The sequence below is a fragment of the Thamnophis sirtalis genome, unplaced genomic scaffold, assembly GCF_051295495.1.
Source record: "Thamnophis sirtalis isolate CommonGarterSnake01/CBP01778 unplaced genomic scaffold, rThaSir2_p1.2 scaffold_8, whole genome shotgun sequence".
NCBI classification, from domain to species: Eukaryota; Metazoa; Chordata; class Lepidosauria; order Squamata; family Natricidae; genus Thamnophis; species Thamnophis sirtalis.
Genome location: NW_028261388.1, coordinates 26,326,148 through 26,340,824, shown reverse-complemented (window position 1 = coordinate 26,340,824; position 14,677 = coordinate 26,326,148). Strand labels below are relative to the sequence as shown.

Sequence of the window (14,677 nt, the reverse complement as noted above, 5' to 3'; positions counted from 1 at the left end):
GTAATTTCAAATGATTGTGACTAGGTGTTTTCACTTAATAAAGGTGGTAAGCTAGTAGTGTAACAGAAGCTATTCTCACTCTAGGCTTTGCTACACCAAAATATACTCCATTATGGGTCATATTTACAGGAATGAACAATGAAACAGAATGTTGAATATAAACTTCAAACAGTATTGGAAAAAAATAACCAATAGTTTGTTAAAACATTTAATATAACAGGGAAATAAAAAATCCACACTTTAAATCTGTGTTTCTTGACAGTTTATTTTTTTAATCCTGCATTTATTATTTATATAAGGCAGAGAATGTATCCAATACTCATTTCCTATTTCCCCCAAAACAGCAACACTGAGGTGAGTTGGGCTGAGAAGAGAGAGTGACTGGCCCAAAGTCACCCACTAAGGTCTTTGCTGAGAAATACTAAGTAATGAGGATACGATAACGTAGACGACAATATCAATTATACACAATGGCTTGGATTCAGACATATAGTTACAACAGAACCATGTAATGACTGAGCCCTTGGATTGTTTCATTTTATTGATCTTAACACTGGAGTCAACCTAATTTGTACAATTACAAAATCCTTAAAAAGTCTGATGTAAAAAATTAACTTAAATGACATTTTACAAAAAGTCTTTTTTAAAAAAACTGCATGTTCAGAAAGAGTTCAAAAATTACAAATATACAAAATGATGCTTTAAAATAGTCTTATATAAACTATGGGTGTTCCTTAGTACAAATAAGTCATTAAAATGCAACAATAATATAAATAAATTTAAATAAATGCCTCTTAATGAATCCTGGCAGTAATATACTGAAATACACTAAATAGTCAACCATGTGTACAAAATGTACATAACATTAATACAAACCTGGAACACATTATTTATAATGTAATATAAAATTATCAATTAGATTGCCTGGTAGACAAATCTAACAACAGTAATGGGACTGTGAACCAAATCTTGCTACAGTCCCCCAGTTAGTAAAATAAACTCAGATGTGGCTTCCTGAACAAGAAGTTACTGGAGTGGCTCAAAGTTCATTGTTTAAAACTTCCATAGAAAGTAACTATTGTTTTCTTCAATGAATGTCATAAAATAATAACTTTATGCAAGGTTAGTTTGCATAAAATAAAAAGCAGCTTATTGTTTATCAGTTCACCTTTCCCAAAATCATCAGTGTAACTTCCAAAATGAATCAATGGAAGTTTGTAATTGAAAGGAGAAGCTGCACAAAGCTCATAAAAATAATTTAAAACGTCAATTTCAAATAAAACCAAAGAAAAAAGCAAAAGGGCAGTACAGAAATGAAGCCAACTACAACAGTTACAGAAATTCAGTAGACCCCATTGTAATAGTGTTTACTTCTGCTATGAAACTGTTGCTGTTACATTGGTGCTCCTGAAAACTGTTGTCTTTGTTCCAATGCTTGTTGACTTAGCAGTTGTTGTCGTTTTTGCAGAAATTGTACAACTTCAGGACTTCTCAGAAGTGACTAGATAAAAACAAAAATGTAAGTTCCCCTATTCTAACCATGGAACTGCATTGAATACTGTACAGGCAGAATCATCACATGGCCACATTAGACATACTGTATTCAGTGGGACAGACCAATTAAATAAAAAATATTTATCCATTAGTGAAGCTTTCTTTCTCATTTTACATTGTTTGCCTTTATAGAGCTGAGATGGCGCAGTGGTTAAATGCAGCACTGTAGGCTACTTCAGCTGACTGCAGTTCGGCTGTTCAAATCTTACCAGCTCAGGGTTGACTCAGCCTTCCATCCTTCCGAGGTGGGTAAAATGAGGACCCGGATTGTTGTTGGGGGCAATATACTGACTCTGTAAACCGCTTAGAGAGGGCTGAAAGCCCTATGAAGCAGTATATAAGTCTAACTGCTATTGCTATTGCTATATAGTAGATCCCATATAGTTATGAACTTAAGGGCTCCTGGTACACACTACAATCTATATTAGTTTTTCTCTACTTTAACTATCCCTCATCTCTTCCAAGGTAGAAACAGTAATTTAAAACCCACAAAACTCTGGGGCCTCTTTAGAAGCATAATCTCTACTGCCACTCTAATTTCCACCTTCCTCCATTTCCATGCCCTGGGGGGGGGGAGTTCGAGAAAGGCAGAAACAGATTATGAATAAACTTCCCAAGACAGATTTTCACTGGTACCTATCCTGTTCACACCAGTTCCTTGCTTTTGGGAAGGAGGGAACGACCAACTGAGAGGATTATAAAAACAATGGGTAACAATCATAAATCATGCATTGGCTACTGCACAAAAATGAGTCATTTTTGATTAGGAAAGAGATGACTGAGTCATTCATGTTTTGTAAATGGCCAACAACCACCTCAGAAACTGTTACTTGTCCTGCTATTTCTTTGCTTTTGAAGTTTCACCTTTTCCAATTTGAACAGAACATTTCCAGAATATATTGGGTTATTAACTGGCAGCAGTTGAGTATATATAGTTCAGCAATATTTGGAAACCTATAAGTTTCAGCAGCAATAACTTGCCTAGCCAACAGTAAGTAACAAAGAAGGCTAAAAGTTACAGTGCAACAACACCCTGAAACTCAGGGTTTCTCAATGTTGGGCTGACAGCACATCACAAATGTGTCTTGTTTTAAAAGTTCTTATGAAATAGATGTAGCAGAACAGGTTTACCCTATTTTACTAGTATATTCATCTCCTAAAGCAGCTTTTTAGAAATTAATCATAGTACTTACCAGCCTTTTCTGATTTAGCACCTGTTCCAAAAGTGTAGGTTTTGCAGGCCGATCTCCAATATTACCTGTTCTTTGCTTTGATACAGAAACGGAAGTTTCAGTGCAATCCTTAGCATATACATAAATACAAAAAAGAGGAAAAGTAAATTGTATTTGTTCCATCAGAAAAAAACATCTACAGTACTTTATAGGTATCCTATAAGTGAACCTGACTATTTCATTTCTCTCTACAGTAAAATATATTTTGAAAATAGAACCTAATGATAAATTTTCTTTATCAAGAAAATAATGTACTTAACACAGAATAATAGGTACACGGTGTAACTTTAGCTATAGCCTAATTTCAGACTTTTAAAATAAATATTAGAAACTAGCAATAGCTATTGCTATTAGAAACTAATGGTTAAATCTCTAAGATAAATATCAAAGGATTGATATACTTTAATCATGTGAAATCTATTTTAGTTTTAAAGTCAGAAATATTTCTGAGAAATTAGAAACATTGTAAATGTAAGAATCCTACAGAATTATTTTTGTAAATAGCTTTTGCTCTAGCAGTGAGGCTGTAACTGCACTGATCTAGACATATTCCTTTAAGAAACTTTATAGAAATTTGTTTTTAAAAATTCTTATACTGATATTCCTGGCCTATAACTTTATAAGTGGATGAAAGTTTTCCCAAGTCCTCAAAAATCAACCAGCAGCTTCATTTAAAAATTAATCTGAAAGCAATTGGAAACTGCAAGTTTCAGCCAGAGCTGTTTCCTTGTTTATCCAAATGAGTGCTAAATGTTTCATCACATAATAGAATAATAGTTGTAAACTGCCCAGAATAACCACACAGCAAAATATGCAGCAATAAATGTAACAAATAAATAGTAACATATCAGTAAACATGGTTCTAAGGCAAATGAATGTCATAAAAAGTGGTGTGAGTTTTGGATATAATAATTAATAATTAAAGTAGCTACGTTGTTGAAAGGTAACATAGGCTATTGCACCAGTGGAACCAAAGTGGAATGGCATTATGTACCTGAAGAGTAGTACAAACAACACAATCAACAAACCTAGTGGACTACTTTGGGCTTAGATGGTAAAGAAGTAAATGATATTGTAACAACAACTTATAGGCTGCCATTTAGAAAAAGAGATGTACATACTTCTGAACGTCACTACAGTGTTACATGGAAAAGACAGGAAGCAATATCTAAAAGAAGTTTTCCTTGCTGTAAATGCCTTTCAAAAATCTTGTCTACAAATACGGAGTTATCCTGGACACAAATTGTTTCAACTTCTACCCTCAAAACTACACTATAGGGCACTGTACACCAGAACTAAGACACCAGGACAGTTTGTCCCTGAATGCCATCACTATACTTTAACAACTAATTCCCACTACACTGTCATGATCTACTAAGACTGTATTACTAATATTCTTCTCTTCCTTCCTTGTACCTTGCCCTTCCCATTTATGACTATAACTATGTTGCTTGTATCTTTAAATTTTATATTGTTTTACTTGTTTCCTAGTATGATTTGATTGCTTATTAGTAACCCATGACTATCACCAAGTGTTGTATCTTATTATTCTTGATGAATGTATTATATTTTATTTTTCTTTATGTACACTGAGCGCATTTGCACCAAAGACAAATTCCTTGTGTGTCCACTCATACTTGTCCTTAAAGAATTCTATTCTATTTACTGAACAAACCCACTTTCTGGTTTAGCCAGACTGGGTAACAAATTGGAGATTTTATAGTATCCTTCCCCTGGAGTGGGGAGGGAATGGAGATGTTATAGTATCCTTTCCCTGGAGAAGGGAGGGAATGGGGATTTTACAGTATCCTTTCCGTGGAGAGGGAATGGGGATTTTACATTATCCTTTCCCTGGAGTGGGAGGCAATGCAGATTTTACAGTATCCTTCCCTTGCCACGCCCATCAAGCAACAAGACAAATTCCTTCTGGGTCCACTCACACTTGGCCAATAAAGAATTCTATTCCAGTGTTTCTCAACCTTGGCCACTTGAAGATGTCTGGACTTCAACTCCCAGAATTCCCCAGCCAGCATTCGCTGGCTGGGGAATTCTGGGAGTTGAAGTCCAGACATCTTCAAGTAGCCAAGGTTGAGAAACACTGTTCTATTCTATTTACTGAACGAACCCACTTTCTGGTTTAGAATTGGCATTCAGCAGGTTCTGACCACTTCTGGAGAATCGGTAAATACCATCTCTGACTGGCCCCGCCCCCATCTATTCTCTCCCTCCTGAGTCCCAGCTGATCGGGAGGAAAGGGGGATTTTACATTATCCTTCCCCTGCCACCCCCACCATGCCGTGCCACGCCCACAAAACCTGTAGTAAAATGTTTTTTGAATCTTGCCACTGCCTAACAGGGTAGGGTGCTTTATGACGCTTATTCGCTTAAACCCAAGAGAAGAAACTCAGCCCGTGGCTGTGACCGCCCCTTCACCTTACCTCAATTCGCCCACCGCTCCCCGAAAGGGCAGCTCCAGCCGCCGCTGCCGCCACAACCGCGGTAGCCGAGCAGGGGGCGTTTCCTCCTCCGCCGGCACCGCCTGTACCGCCGCCGCTGCCGAGGGCCTGGTCGCTCTTCTTGCGCTTGTACTTATCCTTGTACATCTTGTTGCGGTGCCTCTTGCACATCCACGGCTTGCGCTGCTTGGCCACCTGGGTGGTGGTCTCGTTGCAACCCTCGTAGGTGCAGTTTTTGCATCCGCCGCCTCCGCCTCCCCCCGACTGGGCGCCACTCTCGTCCTCGTCGTCCAGGTCATCCAGGCCGCCGGCAGGACTGCACGCCCCGTCCGCGCCCGTGGCCCCGGCGCCGCCTTCGCTGTCCCCTTCGGCGTCTCCCGCGGGGCCGAGCTCGTAGAAGAGCATGAGGCCGCCTTGGGCGGACGGCGCCTTGGAGACAGCCTGCGCGGGCTGCACCACCTGAGGCTGCAGCATGGCGCCCACCGCCTCTCCGTCCCCGCCGCAGGGCTGCATCACCAGCAAGGTGAGCGACTGCGGCGGGGATGGAGAAGGGGAGGAGGAGGAGGAGAAAGCGGCCGAGCTGCCGCTGGTGTTTCCTGGGGCCTCCGTCCTGGCCGAATCGTCCCGCAGCCAGGCCACAAAGGCCACGGCTGCCACAGCAACGGCAAACTGAAGAGGCGAGCGCCGTGACAGCTCGCCGGCTAGTGCGCAGGCGCAAGAGCGCGCGGTGCGTCACCTCCGCTTCTCCATACCGGAAACCCGGGGGAGGGGGGGAAGGGGCGGCGCAAACTCAAAAGTCCGCGGGGGATAAGCTCGCGTCTGGTTGTCGCGTTGGTGACTTGAGTTGATGGCGTGAGGCGTGTCAGATGCTACCGCGTGACTCCATGGGGCAGCGGTCCCCAAACCTGGCTTGTGGACTTCAACTCCCAGAATTCTCCATCCAGCATAGCAGCTAGATTAGTAGTGACTAAATATTGGGGACGAAATTGGGGATATTCAAAGAAATGAGGGGTTTAATGAAATTTGGAGTGTGGCAACACATGATAAAATAACAACAGAAATTAAACTTCAAAAAAGGATGATTAAAATAAATAATTATAATGAAATATGGGTTTTTTAAAAATAAAATAAGTGTTGGTGGAAGGTAAAGGGAACATTGTATTTAGTACTCTAACCTTAGGATCCTAAGAAACATGCTTAATATGTTTCTTATGACTATTAGCTATAGAATATCCAACTTTTCATTACAGTGTTATTATAAATGTCCTCTTTACCAACATAGGACTTTTTGAGTTGTGCCCAAAGTTATGGCCATTGCAGCATCCCCATGGTCTCCTACAGAGAGCCATATGTAGAGAAGCTGAGCCATCCCCTTGATGCTTTCCCTGGAGATAAAGCCCTAGAGAAAATAGGGAGAATTTAGATAATAAATAGTGGTAAACTAGTCAGGATAAAAGACCGCAAGGTACAGATTGTATTTGTCATTTGTCTATTTGTCATTGTCTATATGTTTTCTTCATAAAAATATATAAATGATACATTGTAATATGTGGACAATCATAATATGCAGGGGTGAAATTCAGCCAGTTCTGACAGATTCTGGAAAACCGGTAGAGGAAATTTTGAGTAGTTCGAAGATCCAGCAAGTATCACCTCTCACTGGTCCCAGGAGCAGGGAGGGAAGGGAGATTTTTCAGTATCCTTCATCTGCCACGCCCACCAAGCCAGGCCCACAGACCAGTAGTAAAAAAAAAATGAATTTCACCACTGATAATATGCCTTAATTCAGACTTTAAATAGATATGGCTGTTCAGACTTTATCACTTCTGCTTCCTTAAGTGTTAGCTAAAACAGTCTAATCAGAAATAAAAGAAAACTGCAATCTGACATTATGTTACCCATCTCTGTTGCTGTTTCATATGAATTGGTGGGCTCAGTCGCCTCTTGGACACCTCTCATTTAAAAATTAAAAAGAATTATATACAATTAGATGGGGAGAAAAGGCAGAAAACTAGCATTTATGAAAAAAAATTGTTGATAATTAGACGGCAATTGTTATTAAAACTGCTTCCATCTATTCCCTTTGGTGCTAACTGTAAAACTAGAACTTTGAATAATATAGTTAATTATTTTCATTTTAAAGAAATAAAACATGCTGGTGGGCATACATGCACGAAAATTGGTATTATAACATATGTCCAGTTAGACTAGTGCTTTAACTGATGAAATCTTCCCCATTTTTAGGATATATTGGAAAATATGAGATGGTTAAAAGATGTTTCATAATATTTTACCTTGTACATTAGCTCATTTTAAGAAAACAATACATACTACTGACTTCATTGGCTGAATTTCTCTTTTCTCTATTAATATTTTCCATTTGTTTAAAGACAAGTTATCTGTACATTTTTAGAAGTTTAATATGAAGCAATGTGAAATTGTTTCTTCAGGGACTACTTTATTGTCAAATTTTATCTTCAGTTGAGGAAAGTATGTATGTGTTTGTGTGTGTGTGTGTGTTGTGTGTAATTTGACTATGATAACATCACATGCACATTCTTAATAGGGTCTATTCACCATATCTAGGAATCCATACAAAGGATTTTCAGGGTGCCATAACTTTCCTAGGACTGTGAAAGATGCACGATCACAAACCATTTTTTATGTGAATTGTGATTTTTTTTAAAAATGAAATTCAGAAAGTTGTGAATAAATCCTACTCAATCCAGTCAGTATCATGAAATAAACATGAAAAGCTATGACAATGAAAGTCAAGGAACACAGTAAAAAAATAATAAAGATTTTTTTTAAATTACAAAAAAAAAATTTGATGACAAGAGGGAACAGCAACCATCCTTAGAATTGACAATGAAGACCTTAAGATAGATTCTGCTTTTTAGGGGTTGACTATCCTGAACTGACAACCGAGAATACACCAGAGATTAGCACTTGATAGGATAGCAATGAAAGCCATGGAAAAGATATTGAGATGCCATGATGTGTCTATGCTTACAAAGATCAGAAACAATCAAAATATGATTTTCCTGTGGTGCTCTATGAAAGGAAAATTTGGTTTTTGAAAGAAGATACAGTATCGATGTTTTTAAAGAATGGTGTTATAGATAACTGCGGAGAATATAGATAGCCAAGACAACAAACAAATGAATTATATCACTCCAAAATTCTCAGTCAAAATTCTCTCAAATGGCTCACATTTTCATATTTTGGATACAGTATGTTAAGATCCTGTTCCCTTCTGAAGGCCATAATGCTGGAAAAGGAAGAGAAGAACATGACCAGCAGGATGGTGAGTGTTCTTAGTCACAACAGTGATGAGTCCATTGTGGGCAGTTCCTTCTGGAGAAATCTCTGTTAAGGAGTTGCTAAAAGTCTAGACTGACTTTACAATCCATAAGCAGTCAAACATAAAGAGATGATGAGATAGCACACCTGTGACTAGAAATTCCAGTTAAGATTATGTTCTGCTCTGGGATGTTTATTCTCAAAATTATGTTTTGTTTTTTGTAATTATGTCCTTATATGAAAGGAGTTCTGGAATGCAGCTGCCACCAACAGAGGATGTTCTTATTAATATTTCAATGATTGCTGATCTATGATGGCAGATCATAACCATTCACTCTTAGCTTTTCTTTTAAGTACCAAAGTATGATGGTATGATTCTGCTGAGATTATATGTAATATCATGGAAAATTAAACTTGTCCCCTTAAATATTCATCTCACTCACAGATGATAGCCTCTCATTTCATAGGCAAGGAAGTGCTTCTAAGCCAATGAAATGCTTATCCCTCAGGGGATTTCTTTTCTTCCAAAATCCTTTGCTGGATAAAACATTTCATTATCAAAAGCAGCCTCTTTCACTGCCATTGAACATGCCAAGATCCTGAACTAATATCACAGTTGAATCAAGTCAAATTAGTTGCATATTGGACACAGGTTGATAGAGACTTAAAGGATTAGCTCAAGTTTTGTTTTTGTTTTTATTCTAGCAATTCAGAGATAAATGGATATACCAGTGACGTGCGGTGAAGGTTATGGCTGGTGAGGCAAAAAGAAAGAAAGCGGCTTTTGCCCCTCCCCCCCTGCAGCAGCTATGTCCTAAATAGAGGCGTCCCGCACTCCGCAGCTATGTCTGACTCAGCTGCGGGGCGCGGGGTGCCTCTATGTCAGACAGAAGCGGTGGTGCGCTTTCTTTCGGCTTTTGCCTACCTCGCAAGGCAAACACTTCCACCTTGTAGGTGCCGGAACCGCAGGCCACCAGGAGTACGTCCCGCCTACAGCAGAAGAGCGCCGGTTCCTGCCGGTTCCTGCCCAGGCTGGAGCAAGAGCCGCGGAGGCGAAAGGCGAAGAGGGGTGGGGGGGGTTGTTCCAAGAGGCCCTTTCCCCTTTTTGCACTCAGCAAGCCAGGATTTCTGGGAGCAAAGGATCCGCATTCTGCTCCCCCTTCCAAGCCCCGAGTGGCCAGCCTCGGCTCCCGCCGCTTTTTTGCAGAGCTCCGGCAGGCCCGCCAAGGAGGACCCCGGCCGAGGTTGGAGCGAGAGCCGCGGAGGCGAAAGGCTGGCCACTCGGGGCTTGGAAGGGGGAGCGGAATGTGGGTCCTCCACTCCCGAAAAGTCCGGGGAGGGAAGCGGGGCTGGCCCGTTTCCTCCCAGGGCTGCTTGGAGATGGAACCGGGGCTGCGGAGACTCGCCCGCGGCCGGCTTCTCTGGAGCAGGGGTGTGTGTGATAGAAGCGGAGCTGAGCCTCTTGCCGCTGCAGGCCTGGCTTGCGGAATGCAAAAAGGGGAGAGGGCCTCTTGGAACACCCCACCCCTCTTTGCCTTTCGCCTCCGCGGCTCTCGCTCCAACCTCGTCCAGGCTCTTCATTTGAAGAAGTCAGCTTGTTTTTACCACTTTAAATATTCTTCAGGGAACTATTTCTATTTCAACTGGTGAACCAAATAATACATACATGTTGCAGTGAATTTTGGGAAGTGTTCAAAAATAACTATAATTTTCTATAGGAAACTGACCATTTCAAAATGATGTCCCTTATTACTACACTTATATACTTGGTCAAACATCAAATATCACTTTATAGCAGCATATTATAGGGGATAGATGATTGGAATTTTGAATTCCTCCCCCCTGCCCCCTCCCTCGGACCCACCTTTTCCAGCTGTGTCAGAGGATCATTTCAACTCTCCTCTTGTCCGCCATGATGAAAATGTAAAAAAAAAAGGCAACTTAGGCAAGACTTGCTGCTCCCAGACCAGGAGGCAGAGAACCACATGCCTCCTTTGCATAAGGAACGTTTCACCTTTTAACCCTTGCTTAACTCTGAGCAAGGGTTAAAAGGCGAAAAATTCCTTATGCAAAGGAGGCACGTAGTTCTCTCGCCTCCCCCTGCAGTTAGCACTAAGCAGAGTCATTCTGGCAGCAACTACCTTAGCCTTTTTCCTTTTAATTTTCTTTTCTTTTCTTTTCCTCATGACACTGGTGAGGCCCCGCCTCCACTGCCTCCCCTGACTGCACGTCCCTGGGCTGAAGACATTTTACAGCTCTGAAATAGTAGAAAATGTTCATAGCTCAGATTGTCGATTTTGACAGTGGTTTGGAGAACAAACTGCTGCCAAAATTTTATAGGAATCAAATCAGGGGTGAAATTCAGCAGGTTCTGACAGGCTCTGGACAACTGGTAGCAAAACGTTTGAGTAATTTGGAGAACCAGCAAATACCACCTCTGGCTGGCCCCAGAGTGGGGTGGGAATGGAGATTTTGCAATATCTTTCCCCCAGGAGTGGGGAGGGAATGGAGATTTTGCAGTAGCCTTCGCCTGTGATGCCCACCAAGCCACGCTCACAGAACCGGTAGTAAAAAAATATTGAATTTCACTACTGTACCAAATACCGTTTATTAAATTAAAAAGCCTGTAAAGTTTACTAAAAACAAAACAAGATTAACTTTAGATCTCTGTGTATCTATATGTATGCATGAACTTAATTTTGACTAAGGAATAAACTTCCATCATAACCATCAGGCAATGCTGTAGAATTCAGCTATTAACAATCGCTTTTTAAAGTGTCAGCATGATGTCGGGCTGTGTTGTTGTTGTTGAAGAGATAGAACAAGCATTCTTGGGCTTCTCAAAGTAGAAGGGTTGCACTCTATATAATTCAAGAAAACGTATTAAGATGTCTTTTTAACATTCCTTATGTTAAATAATGAACTTCCATAGGGATCCTTTATTGAATCTTTTATAATGGACATCTATTATTGGGGTATAATGTTATCAATACCCTGACATAAGGCTGTCTTGAATAAGAATGTAATTAAATGCAAATAATATAAAAGGAAAGAGAAGTGGTTGAACAGCAGCTCAAGTGGTGGACTTACTTCAGTGTTTCTGGATGACCTCAAAGACCTGATTAGGGGCAGATTGTCATGGAGAGAATCTACAGGATCTAGAGGCCAGAATAATTGTTTTGATAGCACTAGTGACATTTTTTTTAGATATGCAGGAGAACAACTGTTATTTCAGCTTCACTAAATATAAATGAGAAGCAATGCATGAGGGAAATCATGACATTTGTAAATAGAGACAAAAACATTTGTATTTCCTGCAAATTTTGATAGAATTTCATTTGCCATATGTTGCTTCCTCTGACAAGATTTGGGGGAGCTGACTAACCTTGCAGCAGTTGAAAATTAAAAAAAATGATTATAGAGTTTCACAGAAAAGAAGCAGAGCATACCCTTAGAGCAGCAGGAGTATGAAAAGGCTCATTTTCATACATACTTCATACTTTCCAAAGAACTGCTGAAAGCTAGTTTGATATAGACACAGGCTAGAAACCAGGAAACTGTGAATGCTACTCCATTCTTAAGCAAAACACTAGCTAGATCCCTATCTAACACTGAGTGTTGTATCTTTTGATTTATGAAGTGTTTTATGATTATTATCATGATTTATCACTTGTTGCTTATATGTACACTGAGAGCTTATGCATCAGACACAAATTCCTTATGTGTCTAATCACACTTGGCCAATAAAGAATTATATTCTATTAGATGATATTTGGCTCTTTCAGTCTTTCTTAAAAGACAGTGGCAAACCACTTCTGAAAATTTTACTAAGAGAGCTGTAGTCTAAGCATTCATAAAGAGTCAACTCTGGTTCAAAGACACCAACACACAGAAACCCTTGCTAGAATAGGACTAACTCCCAAAACACAGAACTAACAGTTTGTACAAAATATGTAAGCCAGAACATAGAATTATTTGGGTTGGCTCAAGCCAAACTGGCAAGTTAGACATTAGTACCAGCACTGCCTTCTTCAAAGTAGAGGCATGGCTTTCAGTCCATTAGACCTGCTGCTCTTCTTGTCCTTACTACCTGTTTGCCTCTTTTCTTCTCTAATCCAGACAGAGATTGTTTAAGAGTTACGAGAAAGATAACGTTTGATGGACTTTGAGAAAGAAATTCCATTTCAAGGAATTTAAAGAAAAATCATTTAAAAATTCAAGGGAAGAAAAAAGTTCAAGAGAAAGGGCAAATTGGGGACAGTGAAATGGTATAAGCATAATCTCAAACTGTTCCAATGAAAAGTAAAAATGACAGTTAAACAAGTGCAGCTGCATCAACAGTTCTCTGAGGAGTTAGTTGAGCCTAAAGGAAAGTACAATATTTGTAGGCAATAGACAGAGAGCTACATAACCAAGGTCAAGGCACAAAGTCATACAAAGTGAAAGAAAATAGTAGAAGAATGTTAACAATTAATATGTTTACTCTTGCCCAAATAACAGGATAGAACCATCAGACAGAGAAGCAAATCTATACTACAATTTAGAAATACCTGCCAACTAAGTAGTAAAACTTTTAGCAGCAGAAAAGAATGTTTTTTTAAATATTTCTGGTTTTGCAAAGCTATTAAATAGCATTTGTCATGATGTAGCATGCTGTCTTATGCAGAGAATGGCAGTAGTTGGTCTTCAAGGTATTTTATAATTTTAAATTAAAATTGATTAAACCAGGTTAATATATTTGCTTTGTCCTTGTGAAAATTGGACTCAGAAGTAGAAAGCTAGTGTAGGATAGGGGTGTCAAGCTGGCGGCCTGCCGGCCAGATGCATCATGAGCAGGTAACCCCTCCCCAGCTCCGCGGAGAGAAAAAAAGTCATGATATGTCATGTGATGCGGCAAATTTGACATGCATGGTAAAGGTAATAGTGGAACGACAATTAACCAAATGACTTCTTGGTCTTTGGGAGATGCGAATAGGAAGGCTTTTCTTATGGTCAATTATTTTATTTTATTTATTTTCTCAGTTAATTCTCCCGTTTCAGAGCATTTCTCATTCTGATAGCAAGGTTAAAAATGTAGACATCACTCAATTAACATCCCACTCAGAGGTGGGTTCCTGCAGGCACTACTGCCGGTTCTCCTGTGTGTGCCGCACGTTATGCGCGCATGCGCAGTGCAATGAAAATTGTTCTGCACATGCGAGAACCAAAAAACAAGATGGCGTTGCCTATGGCACCACCTGGAGAACCAGTTTGGGGGCGTGGCAGGCCTGGGTCGCTGCCAGTTCCAGTGACCCAGGCCTCCAAACCACTACCGGTTTGGCTGAACCGGTCTGAACTGGTAGGAACCCACCACTGATTCCATTTCTACACCAAGAATAACAGAATTCAATTAAAAATAAATACCATAAAGCATAGAATGCGTGTAAGAGCTGGAATCATACAGATCTCAGGATGACAAAGTTCCAAAGAAGGGCATTGATTAAAAAGACTGACTTCTGAAGTTCCTGATAACATCCTTTGATTTGACAGCAGGAACAATTTGGAGAAAAATATTTGAAGATACTTAGGTCTTGAGCTCTGCAAGGGTGTATGAGCCATGAAGGTTTAAATGCTTGCTCCTTTTCTCAGTCTTCTTTCTTTCCTTTATATTGAATTAGGAGGTACAATTATCCTCAATAAATGTTTTTTGTTTTCTTGTAAACAAATTAAGCAACATCTGCTGCTTTTGAATTTTCCTAATAAGGAGTAGAAAACCGATTATAGGAAATTCAATCTTACTTTTAAATGCTACCAGTGTTGTTCTTTTCATTGTTTAACTTCTCTCTATAATTTTCTTCCTTACAAATGAAACTGGCTGTTTCATTTTTGACCAAGAAAGTATTTTCAGTTTATGAAATTAAAAAAAAACGTGGAAATCATTAACATATTGTTTATTTTTAATACATAAAATTTCAGTTGGAATATTTAAGAGACTGGAATTAATACATTCATTCTTAATGAAAAAAATTTCTAATGAAATATCCCAAAGCATTTTGTACATTCATTCTTAATGAAAAAATGAAAAAAAAATTCTAATGAAATATCCCAAAGCATTTTGTATAGTGTTAGCATATAGCAGTGTCTGAATGTAGA

General features: G+C 39.6%; 1 protein-coding gene across 2 annotated transcripts; it reads right to left on the bottom strand.

The window, feature by feature from the left end:
- Positions 1-245: 245 nt before the first annotated feature.
- Positions 246-5,930, bottom strand: RFXAP (regulatory factor X associated protein). 2 transcript variants are annotated; one of them, XM_087721306.1, is made up of 3 exons: positions 5,225-5,930; positions 2,748-2,855; positions 246-1,501 (listed from the first exon to the last, which is right to left on the bottom strand). In XM_087721306.1, the coding sequence occupies exons 1-3, from the start codon at positions 5,753-5,755 to the stop codon at positions 1,394-1,396; spliced, it is 747 nt and encodes a 248-aa protein (XP_087577432.1). In that variant the 5' UTR covers positions 5,756-5,930; the 3' UTR covers positions 246-1,393. The 2 variants fall into 2 exon arrangements, with proteins under 2 accessions (XP_087577432.1, XP_087577433.1); XM_087721307.1 differs by having other exon boundaries at positions 2,748-2,822.
- Between the last annotated feature and the right edge of the window lie 8,747 nt (positions 5,931-14,677).